We start from the raw sequence: 16232 nt of genomic DNA on the forward strand, positions 1-16232 counted from the left end.
TTGATGTTAAACGTAACACTTTTTAGAAATTCTCAAAACCATGTTGAAATCAATATTTTAATGAAGATAATTTCAAGTCTGATACAAGTAAGACCATGACGTGTACGCATTGATAATTTATTCATACGGCTTTGAAATTTGTTAGGAGGATATCCGCAGGGGCATTCCGCAGCCGTCCGAAGACAAAAACACCCGGATGGGCTCTGCTGCCCTCAACGTCAGCACCTTGATACTGGTGTTGATCCCTAGCCTGACGTTGGGTGCGCTATAACAAATCAGCGGTGTTATCATGTCTGTACACTTTCATTCATTAGTACTCCGAGCGAAATCCAAGAGCGCTTACTGGTGACCTATAATTTCTTTGCTCTGCGCTCAATATGCTTAAATATGGAATGAAAAGATGTAGAGTTCTCTCTGTTAACTGGAGGAACATACTCCGCAGAACGGTCCTCTCACATTCATCATGCACATAGAAAAGAGTCCACGAGCAGCGGGTATTATGACCAACTGCATAATTCACTCTAATTTGAAAATGATAGAGGCTTTCCCTTCAACACGTTTTGAGGAAATACTTTTTATTTGAAACTGAGGTGGTTTCTCCATTCTAACGTTACGGTAGACCCAGGCGCGGATCCGGGGGGGGGGGGGCCGGGGTCACCCCCCCCCCCCACAACACTGTCATGTATTCAAAATAATGCGATCTCCCCCCCCCCCCCCTGCTCTGACACCCAACAAATTATAATGGTAATAATGTTCGCCTGTGCACAAAATACGGACAGAGCCAGATTGGTTAGGGGGGTATTTGAACACTATTCTGTAATAGAGTGTTAATAATCGTCAGTTTTGAACAGCGCCCCCATTGAAAATATGGCACGAGCCCCCCCCCCCCCCCCCTCCCCCTATTGACATTGTTGATATTGATTTTCGGAGGCCAAGTGTCCGGTAAAAAAAACCTGTCTTCATTTTCAGACTTTTTTGCTGATGATCCCCCCCCCCCCCCCCCCCCACACACACACACACTGAAAAAAGTGAAAGAACACAAAAGACCATGTAGCGCGTCAAAACTCAACGGAACTATAGCGTCATGAGTGAACTACGCTTGCGTAGGCAACCATAATGCCCAGACCGAATTGTTTGAAAGTCTCCCAGGAATTCTATAAGCTGACCATAAATCCTGATCAACTCGTGACGACAAGTGGATAAGATTGACAGCAACAAAAGCAAGCCGCCAATTAGTGCGCAATTACAGCACAATTTACGCTAATAGCCACTAATTGGCGGTCAGTAAAACACGCCCTCAGAAAGGGTTTGGCATTCCAAAGTCAGTTGCTACCCGTGTATGTGAGGCCCCATGCCGCTATACTATGGTGCGTGTACAAAACCAAACTCTACAGATTAGTGTTGAGGCGCATACCCAATTAGATCACACCCAGAACTACACTTGTTGAGACGACCAAAATGATCCAGTCATGAGGAACATACAGGAAAAGAGTCGAGAAAATAATAATATTGTACAATGCACCTTAACCAGTCCTGATGAGTTACTTCATTATAGGAAAAAAAACCTCTCAAACATCATAACTAAATCATTTACGCATTCGAATTGGTTTTATTAAATCAACAAAAAATGTCTCCCGATTTTCACTCAAGATTGGTAGCGGGGGCGATCAGCCTAATATTAAACTCGGACTTCCGAAGGCCGTACGAAGTTTTTGTTTAATATAAAAGATCTGGTCTACGTAGATTTGATCAATCGTGTCCTGTGATGATTTTGTTAAGAAGGAAAGGTAGCTTCACGGTAAACAAGGAAGATGGTTGGATTTGGAATGCCAGCGGGTGAGCATCATGCTGAGAGGAAGTACGGATTAAATCCATCAGAAGGACGCGCTCTTCTCATTCAATACTCGCGCAACGGGATACCTACATGGTTTTGTTTGGTAAGGCGATCAGGATTTTCCCCCTTTCTAAATCCCTTTTATTGTACTAGCGTAACGTGTCTGGTAAATGTCCGTTGCGATAAAGCTTCGGAAGCGAACAAAGTTCTCCATTCAAAGAGGATTGAATCTTGTGCGGCGACTTCAAAGACTGTGATTCTAAGCCAACTTTAACCCTGGGATTATAATGAAGCATCTTAAGCTTACATATTTTGGGCGTTTGTTGGGGCAACTTCAGCCATATTCAACCGCGTGAGTATTTCCAGATGCCTTAGAGCTATAGCGAACCGAAGAGACTAGTGGGGTTAGTGGATAGGGAGAAGTGTCTCCCAATAGTACCTTGGAATAGAATTACATAAATGAAACCGTAACTTACCATCTGAAAACCATTAAAACAAAAACTAGAAGAAAAAATAGCGATTGTTGTACATTCCCTAGAAAAAAAAACACGAAAGGAATGACGTCATTGGCGCCGTCACTTTAAGCAAAAGCTTAATCATTATCATTAAAGCATAAGCAAATCAATGAATCGGTATATTGGAAAATTTGAACTTATCGAAACACGGATGAAGATATTGCTTTGCTATAATGAGATAACTGATTGTATAAAATAGAAGCCTTCCTTGAACCATGGAGGAATAAGAACACATATTCCTCCATGTTTGAACCCAGCGGCACGACTCTCGCCGTCTGAAGGAGGTTCGTTACTTATTGCGTCATAACGACTGTTTTCTCAGTCAGGTAATCCGGAAGAACCCCACCAAGCGACAGCTGATTATACATTAATAGGGTCTACTCCAGCTTCGTGACTGATGAACCTTTAGAGAAAAGGGCATCAAACAATATGATGCCCATCAGCTCCCGGCCCCCACCCTCCGTTTTTCGAAGTTGCAGCTAGCAGCCGACTGTATGTCGCCCGGACTCACCACACCCTCCCCCCTTTTAAAGTTTTTTTTTTGGGGGGGGGAGGGGAATCTAGTTCTGGCGTGGTATACCCCACATAAAATGATGACCCCTAACCCACTGAAAATATCCTCGCTACGGCATACCGGCACTGCTGAAATCACGGCGTACATTTTCCGCAACTTTCGCGATTTCGGTGATGGCTTTTAAAAGCTATCCCGCTAAAAATGTTGCTTGTTTACCTTTCTTTATTTTGGAGACTGCCAGCGCCTTATAAGTATTATCTTTCTCTATGATTGTTCCGTGCAACCGTCGGCATGTAGAAATCAAGCTTAGCTAACTTAAGGATAAACCTGTCTACTTGGAAGCGGGGCCTTTTTGACTCGACCTTTTAACCTAGGGTATGTTAGGGGCAATCAACACCCAACCGCCATGTCAACATCAATGCCTATAGGGCTAAGCTATGACACGGTGTGATGTGTGGACAGTGTACGCCAGGGGTATACTAGGCAGTGGTGGCTAAATAAACATCATGGATATGCCTATACCCAAAAACGAAAGACAGTAGTAAGCAATGGTACCGAGTTACGTTATTCTCCATGAGAAATCCAAAGCGTAAGATTTATTTTCATAATCGTCTTCATAACTTTGAAAACTACATTTCGTTCGATAGAGATTGATTTTGCTTTTTTTCATAACGTCATATAAGCTTCGGGCCGTTTGGTTTTGGCCACTTACCATGATTATTATTGAAATTTTGATCAGGATCATCTTGATATTAACCCAGTTTACCTGCTTAATAACATGATCATGGTAGTTGGTACGAAGATGAAGACAACTATTTATACAGATAAAGATGATTAGCGTTACATGGTCATTATAACCATGTACATACGGTCAATACAAGTAAAAGACAATTAATAATGTGTATTTGCGTCCTTTACATTACGTATACGTAGATGACGTCAGCCCATCTGTGTCCAGACGTTTCGCAAATAGGTTAAGTGCGTTTGGCGTTATGTCGACTTAGCCCCATGTTTCACATTTTTGTTGGCGGTAGTTGTGTGTCAAAAGAGTTTATCATGCTACAAACATCAAGTGGTAACGAGAAATAACAGTCTCTAATGAGCTCAATCCATTATGGGTAGGTCTGCTCACTAATCCCACGCAAGCAGTTAAGTGATGTGGTGGGTAGTTTGAAGTGTTTACATGAAACGATACCTAAGAAATATCGCCCTTCACACATTATAATAACATATTAAAAGAGTTGTTATTCCACACCAATACGCCCAGCCAATATCCACGCATAACTAACCAGTCACAACCCCCAATCCACATACATAAACCCGTTAGTGTACCCAAAAGCGTGTGATCATACTCATATAACAACTTTCATTCTTTTTCTAAAGTGTCATCGATCAAAAACGTTAAAAAAATGATAAAAAGAGAAAATAAACCCCAAAAGGGAACTTTATGGGGTATATCTATTGTAAAATAGTACCAAGAAATTGACTTAAGCGGGATGTGAACCCATACTCTGCAATCTGCTGATTACAGTGTAGGTGCTCTGCAAAAAGACACGAGTCACCTCGAGCATCGTGCACGACAGAATTATTACGTGCTAAACGATTGCAATTCTAAGATCTTTCTGGTCAAACATGAGTACAAATTTCCCCACACGTCGCTTTACAGTACCAATTGAAGATGTATGTAAGATTCCTAATCCTGAGATGAGACAACCTAGCTCCATGATTTTAAGCGTCGTGAGTGACACAACCCCCTAAGTTTGGCGTAGTTTATCCCCTGCTTTACCGCCAGTAGCATGTTTCATTTCGGTAGTACAGCACTGCCATGTAGTCTGACGCGTGGGACGTTGAGCGGCACTGACCAATTAACAAGTATTATCGGCAAGCCTTTGTCGGCACCTTTGTACTTTTCGGGGGTAGTGGGTTATGATTGAGCTGTAATTAATCCTCAGGGAATTGGGGAGTGTTGGCGAGGGAGGAGTGCGTGGCAGCAGTCGAGACACATCAGGACTACAGTAAACAGAAACAACTCGGCAGTGATGTCTACGTGGCCTGTTGAAAGGACTGAAAACTTCATTACTCATGTGGAAAATAATTAGTGATCATTTCTCTGCCTCAATACGAAAACGATAAAAGCGTGTTCACTGGACAACTGGCACATTTCAATTCATCAGCACCATCGCTGCACGTCCAACTTGTGGATATCTGACAGATACAATATTCTCACAAGTGTCATGGTTTACTTGCAAGAGTTTGCTGTGTGATACCGCATCTTGGACTTGTTAAGTTTTCAATTCAGTTTTCCACATTTAATTTCTGAAAAGTTGAACCACTAAATTTGACACAATGAAGACAGCAGTATTATCTGTTGCATGTTGCACGATGAAAGTTGCTGTTGTTGTGATGCTGTTTGCCATTGTATTTACCAACGGCGTGTATGTTCAAGACCGAAGACGTGAGCTGTTACGGGACGGTAGTAGTGAGTCCAGTGAACGGCGTGGTACTCAAGATGAGAGCATGCAACCGGAGCTTGACCAGAACTCGGCAGAATCAGAAATAACATCGCCTAAAAGGAAACCGTTCCAGAGAACTTTGGTAAGTACGGTACGACCTTATTGACGGGATATGGACTCTTTGTCAACTGCCGACATTTCTTAGTAGTTATGGAGATCGATTTGGGTTTAGACAACATAAATTGGCCTGGTATGTTATATGCATGTCACCGTGCTCTTAGTGTCTTAAAGGGCTAAAGGGTATTAATTTTATTCTCGTTTGAATGAACAATGAAATAACTAATGCAATACTATCATGTATGTGTAATTACAAAATATCGATGCCCAATGTAATCAATGACAATGATCAGGTCAATTTGTCCGAAACTTGAACGGACGTTAAATAGTTTGCCTCACCAAATCTAAACGCCCAACGCGTACACCCGTCGGAGTCCACGAAATCAAGAATGAAAGGTTTGCGGAAGCACCGTGTTCATGAATATTTTCTCACACTAAGAAAATGGCTCCAGTCAGTATGCTCTGACCGTCTTCAGGAGAATTTCCCTTCAGGAGACAGTCAGAGCACACTGACAGGAACGTCATTTTCTTACATGCAGTTTGAGAAAATTATTCCCACATGGGTGTTTTCGCAAACCATATTTCATAAGCATCTCAAATCTTATAATGAAATCATATAAGATCACCAAGTATTTCCATTTTATATAATCAATAAGTTATAGCTGGAATTTTAGAACTTATGGTAATATCATTAGGTATCTTTAAGAAGTAGTATTTGAACTGGTAATATTTCAAGACAATTCAAAAACTTTTTTATATCAGATACAACAGCCATATTCAGATGGTCACATCCACCTGTTGTCTGTGTGCAATAGTCGGCAGATTTTGTATATTTAATCGTGAAAATGAATCTTACCACGGAAAACGCAGACTAAGGTTTACTTTCCACATGTTATGGTTTCCGCCATTGTCCGTGTAGCGCATCTCAATGTTGAATACTCATTAAAGGTAAAGTCTTCAAATACACTCAGAATAGAGGGAAACAAACGCAAAGTTAGTTTCAAAATGAGAAAGGTACAACGTGAACCTTGTAAAATAATATTTTTTGGTGAAAACTTCATTTGATTATGGGGATGCCGTATTTTTTTGCTAAAGAGTGCACTACTTCCAGACTGTCATGGCATTTTTATTTTATCAAGGCACGCCTTTAGAAAAAAATAATGGCTTACAACCTGATGACAATAGGCCGCTTATGGTATAGTGCGCCTTTGAAGGCATGAACTTTAATACTGTAATAGGCCCTACTTATGTGATCCCATTGTGCAAAGTCACCTCGTAATAATACAAAACCTGATCGTGATTTGAGAAATATTGAGTTGCGTATCCCAGCAAACCAATCCTTGCTGTGAGGTGGAGACCCCTGACCATGGAGCTCCATGCGCTGAATGTTGCTCTGTAATAGTGAGCAGGTGTATTTAGCAACCCCATCGTGTGTACCACGGGGACTCAAACAACCCCCAGGGTCAAGATGCAGGCTGCAAAAACCCCTATATTTATTCAACCGCCATCTTTTTTTGTAATGGACATTATTTTGATTTGTAAAATACCATTCAACGAGGGAGGAATCTCCAAGCGTGTTTCACTGTGCGCTTTTTGTCTTTAATTAGAGTCTTGATCTCTTCATGAACATTAACCGTCATGTATTTGATGGTATGTTCGGACTTAGTAGCGGGACCCACCCAGGCCAAACCTGCTGGCTATTTGCAAGTGAGCTGTTTACGCCTGTTACTCCAATACTGCAGGTTGTGTCCAGCCTTTTTTCGTACGTTCTGATGTTTATTTTGGTAGTTTGTTTTTAGGCCTAAACTACCCTCTTGTATTGTGATGTGGAATCCGTGGGATCATGCCGAAGTTTAGCGTTTGGATCGTTGACATATCTACGGTTTTGAAGCTCAATCCACCCCTCGGCGACTTTTTGCAGTGTTAGCTGTTTTGCTATGATTAACCGTTGTACAAACAGTTCAAAGACACGGTACAGTCTTCCTTTTTGTTTGGACACTTCTCATTTGTGTCTTCCATCAAAAAAGTGATGAAAAATCCCTCCTCATTCTTTCCTCGGGAGCTCTGTGTTATTTTACAAAATAATGCCAGAATCCACCCAGGTCCCTTGCACATTTTAGTGCATGTCCTTTGTTTTCGAACTGGTCAAGTCCAGTTGAATAAATCGCGTTTCTTTCTGGGTCTGACAAAAGTTTTAGCGGGTGGGAAGGGGGGGGGGGGGGTGGGCTAACACCCAACTCTAATCAAAAGAGGGAATTTAATCATAGTACACAAAATGCACATTCTTAGCAGTGTGTTGAAACTATTACGACTACAGAGTTGCTAGTCGGTGTCGTTACAAATAATCTCCCACGAAAATGTTTTCGTTTGTAATTTTCCTCTATGCAAATTAACAGTAGTTTCGTGAATTTATTTGAGATGAGTTAAGATTAAGCAACATTAACACCAATTAATAAATAAAAAAATTAATTTCAATTTCTACAGTCATATACATTTCTCGTGAGAATGTTGGTGCGAGTATTTGTATTGCTGGGGTTAATTTCGAGTATGTTGATTATGTTATAAGAGTCCAAGGCTATCGCTTTAGAGTTGCTATAATGAAACTGAAAAAAGGAATCTTGCTGTGAGATTGTTATTTTCCAGCGATACAGAAGTGATTTACCTTTGAATGAACCATCGAAGAAAATACTTTTTTTTATAATACTTCAGGTGTTTTTTTCTTAACAAGCAGATCGAAATAAAAACGTATTTTCAGAGGGTTGAAAAGTCCAACATTTTCGTGTACATGTATAGGCCTATATAACGGTAACTTTTTGGCGTTTAAATAATATGTATGAAATAAAACTGAAAACTCGGTATATTAGGTTAACAAATTCAACATGTTAAAAGAGCGTACGTATAGAACAACTTTAAGTTCACCATATGAACGGAAATCCGTGGAGAATTCACAGAAAATCTGTTGAACAGGCGTTAGGAATGGCAAGGGCATTTTCCCAGCTGGTGTCTTGCTTCTGGTGTTATACAGGAAACTTGAAGGCAGGAGTGTGCTGTATAAAGCATGGTGCCAAGGACAGTTGTCCAGGTGTGCTCCGACTGTGATTATCGAAGGGGGATGTGGACACATTGCGTAGCATTAAGTAAAATGGGATACAGTTGAGTTTTAACCGATTTACTTGGGTGCTTTTCGCTTAAATGAACAAAATGTCTAAACAGTGAGATTTGATGCGAAGGTCCACCCTCTCCCCCTTTCTACCAAGCAGCTGTGGCATCGATATAAATATGTGGTCTTGGAGCACCGCATTGATAGCATAGAAGCGTCGTTCCTTGTTAAGTATTATAGTTTTTGTAACTAAAACAATAATATTTTTATATGTCTTTTTTTTAATTAGTGAAGTTTAACTAATGATATCGTTACACTCGACGGTGAGACTTTATAGAGGCTAAGAGCGATATGGTCAAGCCTGTGCTGTTCTATCTGTGAACTTGAAGATTTTGACAGCGGAACTGCCCTCTCACGTAGGTCAACATTCTCTCCTCTGTATAAACCCCACAAGGGCAGCTGACAGCGTGTGTAACCCTAGGAATGCGGCAGCAAAGAGGGTTGGGCGCTGGTTAGTTTGTCGGCAGGTTTGTGTCAGGTAATTGCTGCCAATTGCCGGCTGATCACCCGTTGATGATTCCCAACAGGGTGGGTCACAGTTGGCACTCGTTTAGCTGTTATTAATCTCAAATTGCTGTAATTGCCTTGCACTGCAGGGCCACTCTGACCACACTCTGACTTGCTCTATGGACTAACTTGTCCAGTGCATGGACTTGTTCAGTAACACGCAAAGTTCTGTGGAAATGCAAAGTTGCTTGCATTCGTTTGCGGTATTGTTGTGTATCAGCATCCTATCTACTGGCATTAGCTTCTGTCATACAGCGACGTACATGCATGATCACCTACTCGACTGCTTTGAACCTGTCTTGAACCTATAGAGTTCAAGATTAAGACCAATTCATGTCGAAACTGGAATTCTGGATTTATTCCAGAGTTATTACCTGTCAGCTGCAAGTTTTCCAGTTATTGTTATTTTTGCTTATTACATTAGTTGTTTATATTTAGAACGTCCGCCAGGTTTTTTAGGGTCCAAATGGTTTTACATTCATCGTCTTAAATTTCCAGATTTCATGGCCTTGGGAGACGTCAGCCTGTCCGGGCCACAGCAAGAAATCAGATGAATAAACTAAACGTTTGGCTGTTGGCCTTTTGGTGCCACAGTCTCCCCCAGGTGTGGTTGCTTTAGAAGAAGCCGCACATCAAAGCTAAGATAGCATTCCACCGACAAGCAGTGTTGCTTTAACTATGCTTTATGCAGCTGCCGCTAGTAGACTGGGCGCCATCCCTTCCCGCCTATCAATTGCTACCCGATTAAGTTACATTACTGCTGTTTTGTGTCCACGTTGTTTTCCCACGTGTATATACGGTGTTATACCGGCCAGATTTATGAAATTTTGGTGGAGTTTCTTTAATACAATAATTTATTTTGTTATGAATACTGAGTCACATTTAAAATAATGCCTACTGTAGTTTGAACCAAATTTACTTCTTTATTGTAGGAATTTTGATTGTGATGTAGTTTTTTTTAAATTATTTGTCGCCATTAATGTAGCTGATAGTGATACTTATATTAAGCCCATACAAAATCTATGTGAATTTCATTTGACATGGTTTGATCAAATATTACGATGGCTGGTGTCAACTGTCATGACTTGATTTCTCTCTTTCGCTGCATCAACTCATCACGAAACAGACAAACGATGATTCGATAGAGGGCGCTACACCGTTAATGGACGTGTTCAATTATCACATTCCAACTGAAATTCAAGATGTCTCTTAAGCGCAAAACCCTTGACTTACCGTCACTCCAACTTGATCCTTGTTTGCCATGTCTCCTGTTTATAATGTGTGAAAGTATGCTCGAGGCAAAACCATTGTGACTATAAACAGTCGGCCTTTCAGACAACGGTACTTTAAAAAGCTGACCGCGTGTTTTCATAGCTATCCAGCCGATTGGCCAAAAATTCTTTGAAATTGAGGAAACGAGTCAGCCCTTTGGCTGATGAAAGTTTTCTGTGGTTGTAATCTAAGTGAGTTGTGAAATACCGCGGCACGACTGCAGGTCATTCATGATGCGACCTACAACTTGTCATAATTTGATTTATACGAAATTTGCAGTTTCAAGGTTTCCAACACTGAGATCTTTAGCAGAGAATTTTGTTTGCCACGATTGTAACTTTGAAAATTCTCTGTAACTTGATGTACCTTTTATCACTTACATTTATTTACAGGTTTTATGTAACCGTGATGACGAATGTGAAGACAAGTCATTTTGTCACGGAGGAGAGGGCCACAAATCTTGTCTTCCCTGCAGGCGCTCAAGAAGACGCTGCCAGCGGAATGGAATGTGTTGTTATGGCAACGTATGCCGACAAGGTCGATGTGTTCCCAAGGAGATGCGATATGATTCATCGTATGCCAAGGCAATTCCCTCCGAGTCAGAAGAAGAAAGTATTTCTCAACACACCAGGGACAACATGCGAAAACGTACGTTAAATTAGTTCCAATCCATGTTTCAACTGTGCGGTCTTATTTTATTTTTTTTGTCTTTTATTTGTACGACCGTGACGTTGTTTAACCCTTTGGCTCTCCATGCATTACCAGCCCCATTTAGAAAAAAAATCATTGTGTAGCGCCCTCGTACTTCATGGAGGACAGCCCATTGCTTGCCCAGCCAATGTAAACAATATGTGAACTTCCACACCGCCTGCATGTTTATTACCCTTTTTGTGTTTACCAAGATTATGTAACCGGACACGCGCCACTACAATCTATGTATTTAGGAACTAGTTCAAGCCCCCCCCCCCCCCCCCCCCCCCCCCAGTTCAATGTTGTTGGAAATCGGGCTTTCAGACAAACTGGCTAATTCCCCAGCAATATTGCATATGGGGAGGAAGAATGTTTATATTCACATAATTGAGTAGTCTGTTTGATCATGGAGCAATATGGTTTGGTAATATTTCAACCATTAGTTGTAACACTACACATAATTTATGTCAACGCATAATAATGCCAGAGGGACATTCGTCGAGAGGGGGCGCTATTCACATTTTTGCAAAATGCAGAACGGCTTGGTGCCAAAAGGAGCCACCGGTAAGGGAGTGGCGTCGACTTTTGGTGCCAAAAGGAGCCCTTGGTAGTGAAAGGGTTAATTGGCGCTTGAAGGGAGTTATGAAATACACACTTAACACTTTATTAGTGGCAGCCTGTTAGAATGTCATTTTATGATGCCTCATGCATAGTCGACTCCATACCGCACCACAATGTCCTAATCATTGATGTCAGTTTGCTTACCTTTTAAAATACAGTTCGTGAAGACGAGGTTTGTGAGGCAACAGAGCAGTGTGCGCAGGGTTTGTGCTGTGCACAGCACTTCTGGACACGCATCTGCAAGCCAATCTTAGTGGAAGGAGATGTATGCACCAAGAAACGAGATCGGCTAACTGCGGTCTTCCAACGATGTCAATGCGGCGAGTCGTTGTCCTGTAAGAGGCATCCTTCTAAGGAGATTCGTTATCATACGTGCCAGCTCATCAAGACAAGAAAGCGTCCTGCAAAAGAAGATGATGAAGATGGTGATAACGAAAACGAGGAGCCTGCCTTGAGGATTGAAGTACAACTCGCAAATGATGGAGTTCAGCATGATTGGAATGAAGAGACAGATAATAGTAAAAGTCACGGACCTGACCCAGAGAAAGTAGATTACAGAAGTGAAGATCAATCGGTGTCTGAAAATCATTGGGGTGGTGATGAAGATCAGACTGAAGAAGAACAAACGGAGGAGAGCGTGAGTGAGCTCATTGTCGCTGCACGGAATCAGACTGGAAGTATTCAACCAGTTACTAACATTATTGAGGTTTTATGACCTACAAGTTTCATTGTTGTGAACAAGTGTACATAAGCAGTGTGGGGATACGGAATCCCGGTACATACTGTTATTTCGTTTTACCGTTTTGGATTTTATTAAAAACAAAAACAGTAAACGAACCATTGACCGTTTTGTCGTTTTACAGTTTTGTAAAACGGTCAAACGGTATTAAAGTCAATACGGTTTCTCCGTTTTATCAGTTTAGTACACGAAGAAGTGTTACTTCGGCATAATTAATGCGTGGTGTGATTCCTGGCGTGACCCTGACCCCTTCTCATGCGATTCCGTTGGTGGGGCTTAAAGAGTTGCAAGTAAAAATGGCGCTGGAAAATTTCAAGGGGACATTAATTTTCACAATGGATATAGAATGGTAAGACGTATGAAGAAGTTGCAGATATTTTGAAGGAAATTGGAGTTCGGCGCGGCTCTTCAATAGCCAATTCGCAAATTCTGTCGTGAGAACGAAATGTAACGAGGGCAATTTGGGTCCCAGTCAATGACTCGATCTCAAGGACACATTAACATCATGGGTGTCGCGAGGGGGGGGGGGGGGGGGGGGGCGCGCTTCCTCCCCCCGGACAAGGTCCCCCCCCCCCCAAAAAAGGCGCGAAATCATATTGTTGCCCATGATTAACATTCCAAGGTACATTGCTTAATTGACGAACCTGAATCCAAAAATGGTCGACAAGACTATTGACCGTTTTGTCATTGTCATGTTTTTGTAAAACAACACTCTAAAAATAAAGCAACTAACGGTTCATCAAAAAGTAATTGTTTTTTGTGACTTAATACCGTTTGACTGTTTTACAAACTGTAAAACGACAAAACGGTCAATGGTTCGTTTACTGTTTTTGTTTTTGATGAAATCCAAAACGGTAAAACGAAGTAACGGTATGTACCGGGATTATACGGGTACTGTGAATATTATTAATTGATTCTTGTGAGGAGTAGTCACTATGCCGTCGATATCAGCTGACGGATTTTATAAAAACAGTGCACAGCGAACTACATATATTAGCAACGTGCTCGTCGTTATTGTGTAACAGACGTCAGCAGGAAAGTCCGACATTCGCTGAAAGTGAACGACCTGTATAAAAATGGATTATAAAATTCAGTTCACATGAGTTTGTGTCCACAGACGTTTTTACCTAACCACGGCATGCTAAGTCAGTGACGACTCGTTCTTACGGATTGGGAACCAATGATTACCGTGATTTTAAAGATAGTTCGTCTGTCACTCTAGTACAATAATTCAAGCATTACGTGTACCGTGTACAGTAATTGGAAATTCACGTACATCCACATCACATAATATGTTTATAGGTTGATTTGTCTTTTGTTTTGATATATTACTCACGTTCCTTTTAGCTATTGTTATTGAAATAATACGGTGGCATGTAGTACATGTATATGGACATTTCAACCGGACAATATTGTTTCCGAGGTGCGACATCTAATAAGAGGACGTTTTATACTTCAACAAAGTTTAAAAATACATTTTACATGTATATTGAAATATAATACTTTAACAATATTAAAGTTAATACCCTGTTATCTTTCCCCATGTCATCCGGTTAAAATATTTTGTAAGACGTTATGTGTTATGAGTTAGTAACATAATTCATTGTTATGTATTGCCATTAGTTCGAGGCCCTTTATAAGCAACAAATCAGCATTTTGTCGGTTTATTTCCCTATGGCATCAGTTTCTAACTTGAGCGTTCGGTATAATACATTATTTTCGTAAATTACTCATCTGTGCGTTGTTCATAACCTTTTCTTGTAACGTATGCGATATTTTAAAACAGTTTAGTCTGTTTATGAGCATGTATTCGATGTAATTATTTATATTTTTTCTGTACATAAAGATAAATCACTAATATAAATCACTAGTCTTGGTTCCAAGACGTCCTTAGCGCGCGGTGCATGCGATGTTTCAGCTGCAGTGCGCACAATCCACGAGTGGACTTAGCAGTGGTTCGCCGAAGCGGGCGCCCTTTCATACACACAACCGAGTCGGGTTCGTGGACCCTGTGGGATTGGATCGGGAACATTCATACTGCGCCCGTTACAGAGGCTGCTGTAGTCGGTGTCAAATGAAAATCCGACTCCTCTTCCCTATTATTGGTTAATTCTAAAAAATACCATATTATCGTACATGTACTTACGCATGCGCAATACTACCAACGAGTCCATGGAGTTGGATATGCACGCTACATACACCGTCTATCGTGAAATACACCGCTGAGAACGTCAGGCACAATGACGTAGCATTTAATTGGAACAGAAAGATCCCGTGGGGTCTCGTACGCCCTTTAGTGTATATGTAGAACAATTTTGTACCATTTTACGTTTTGTCAATGAGCGTCCCTATGAAAGTACATGCACATAAAGAAACACTTGATATTTATACATAATCGAGAAAGGAGCATACCATTAATCTCCTATGAAGAGCAATAAAATCAGTACAAATTATTATTAAAATAGATTTCTGATGGGTTTGCTTTTTGTAATGTGTGGAATGCCCCATTAATGCAAGTACCGTAACAGGGAGGGGTTAGGGTGCATGCAGAATGTCGTGCCGGCCGCGCTAGCGCCACCTTAGGCCCCCTCCCCCCAAAAAAACACAACCGATCTCTGGTCAAAGTCTGGTCAGACCGATCCGGTGTCATATGAAAATTCGACTCCTCAGTATGAAAATCGGACTCCTTCCCCCATTTCATTGTATTGGTTAATCGCTCTCACGTGACAAGTCCCCCTCCTATAAATAGGCTGATTTAAAGGCTTTCATATTTATATGCATGGCGACGCGTTTTTTGTTTTGTTAGTTGCTTTTTTTTCAAGCTTGGATTGTATACAGACAAGGTGGGTTCTACATGTATTTTGCTTTTTGTGTCCTCTATATATTGGTGTCCTTCATCGTTTGCCTTGGTGCCCTCCATCATATGCCCCTTTTTCAGCTTTGTGCAATTTTCCTTTTTGATCCTTCTCGGTATGGGTCCAGAATTTTGAGGTAGTGCGGCAATAGAGGGCGCTATTGTAGCAACAGCGGAAATTAATTTGTAGTCTGGTTCCCAGACCTGACAATTATTCCCGACGCTCACGTCTAAAATTGCAAAATCTTTTGGTCTGGGAACCAGACTAATTAATTTGCAGAAAAAAAGTTGATGCGCATGATCAGAACCGACGCTCGCGCTGACCAGAGACCGACTTATTCCATGATTGCGTTTCCCCATTGCACGAAGGGCATATGAAGCAAACTGATACAAACAAAATTACCATAACGGCGTTTCCCCGTGATACGTAGTGCATATGAAGCAAACCGATTTAAAAAACTGCAATAACGGCATTTCCCAATTGCACGTAGTACATATGAAGCAAACTGATGCAAAAAACCTACCATAACGGCGTTTTCCCATTACACGTAGGGCATATGGAAAAAACTGATTAGAATAACCTGCCATAACAGCGTTTCCCCTATTGCACGTAGTGCATAGGAAGCAAACGGATTAGAAACACATGCTATACTAGCGTTTCCCCATTGCACGTAGGACATATGAAGCAAACTGATTAGAAAAACCTGCCATTATAACGTTTCCCCTATTGCACGCAGGGCATAGAAAGCAAACCGATTAGAAAAACCTGCCATAACAGTGTTTCCCCTATTGCACATAGAGCACATAAGCAAACCGATTAGAAAAACCTGCTATAACAGTTTTTCACCATTGCACATAGAGCACATAAGCAAACCGATTAGAAAAACCTGCCATAACGGCGTTTCCCTTATTGCACGTAGGGCATATGAAGCAAACTGATTAGAAAAACCTGTCAT

At 41.2% G+C, this 16232-nt stretch overlaps 1 protein-coding gene across 1 annotated transcript; it reads left to right on the forward strand.

Moving 5' to 3' along the window:
* The first annotated feature begins 4655 nt into the window (after nt 1-4655).
* LOC119732602 lies at nt 4656-12537 on the forward strand. The gene is made up of 3 exons (XM_038206179.1): nt 4656-5458; nt 10765-11020; nt 11842-12537. The coding sequence occupies exons 1-3, from the start codon at nt 5210-5212 to the stop codon at nt 12396-12398; spliced, it is 1062 nt and encodes a 353-aa protein (XP_038062107.1). The 5' UTR covers nt 4656-5209; the 3' UTR covers nt 12399-12537.
* Nucleotides 12538-16232: the final 3695 nt, after the last annotated feature.

This window comes from Patiria miniata, unplaced genomic scaffold (genome assembly GCF_015706575.1).
Source record: "Patiria miniata isolate m_02_andy unplaced genomic scaffold, ASM1570657v1 HiC_scaffold_24, whole genome shotgun sequence".
Classification (NCBI taxonomy): domain Eukaryota; kingdom Metazoa; phylum Echinodermata; class Asteroidea; order Valvatida; family Asterinidae; genus Patiria; species Patiria miniata.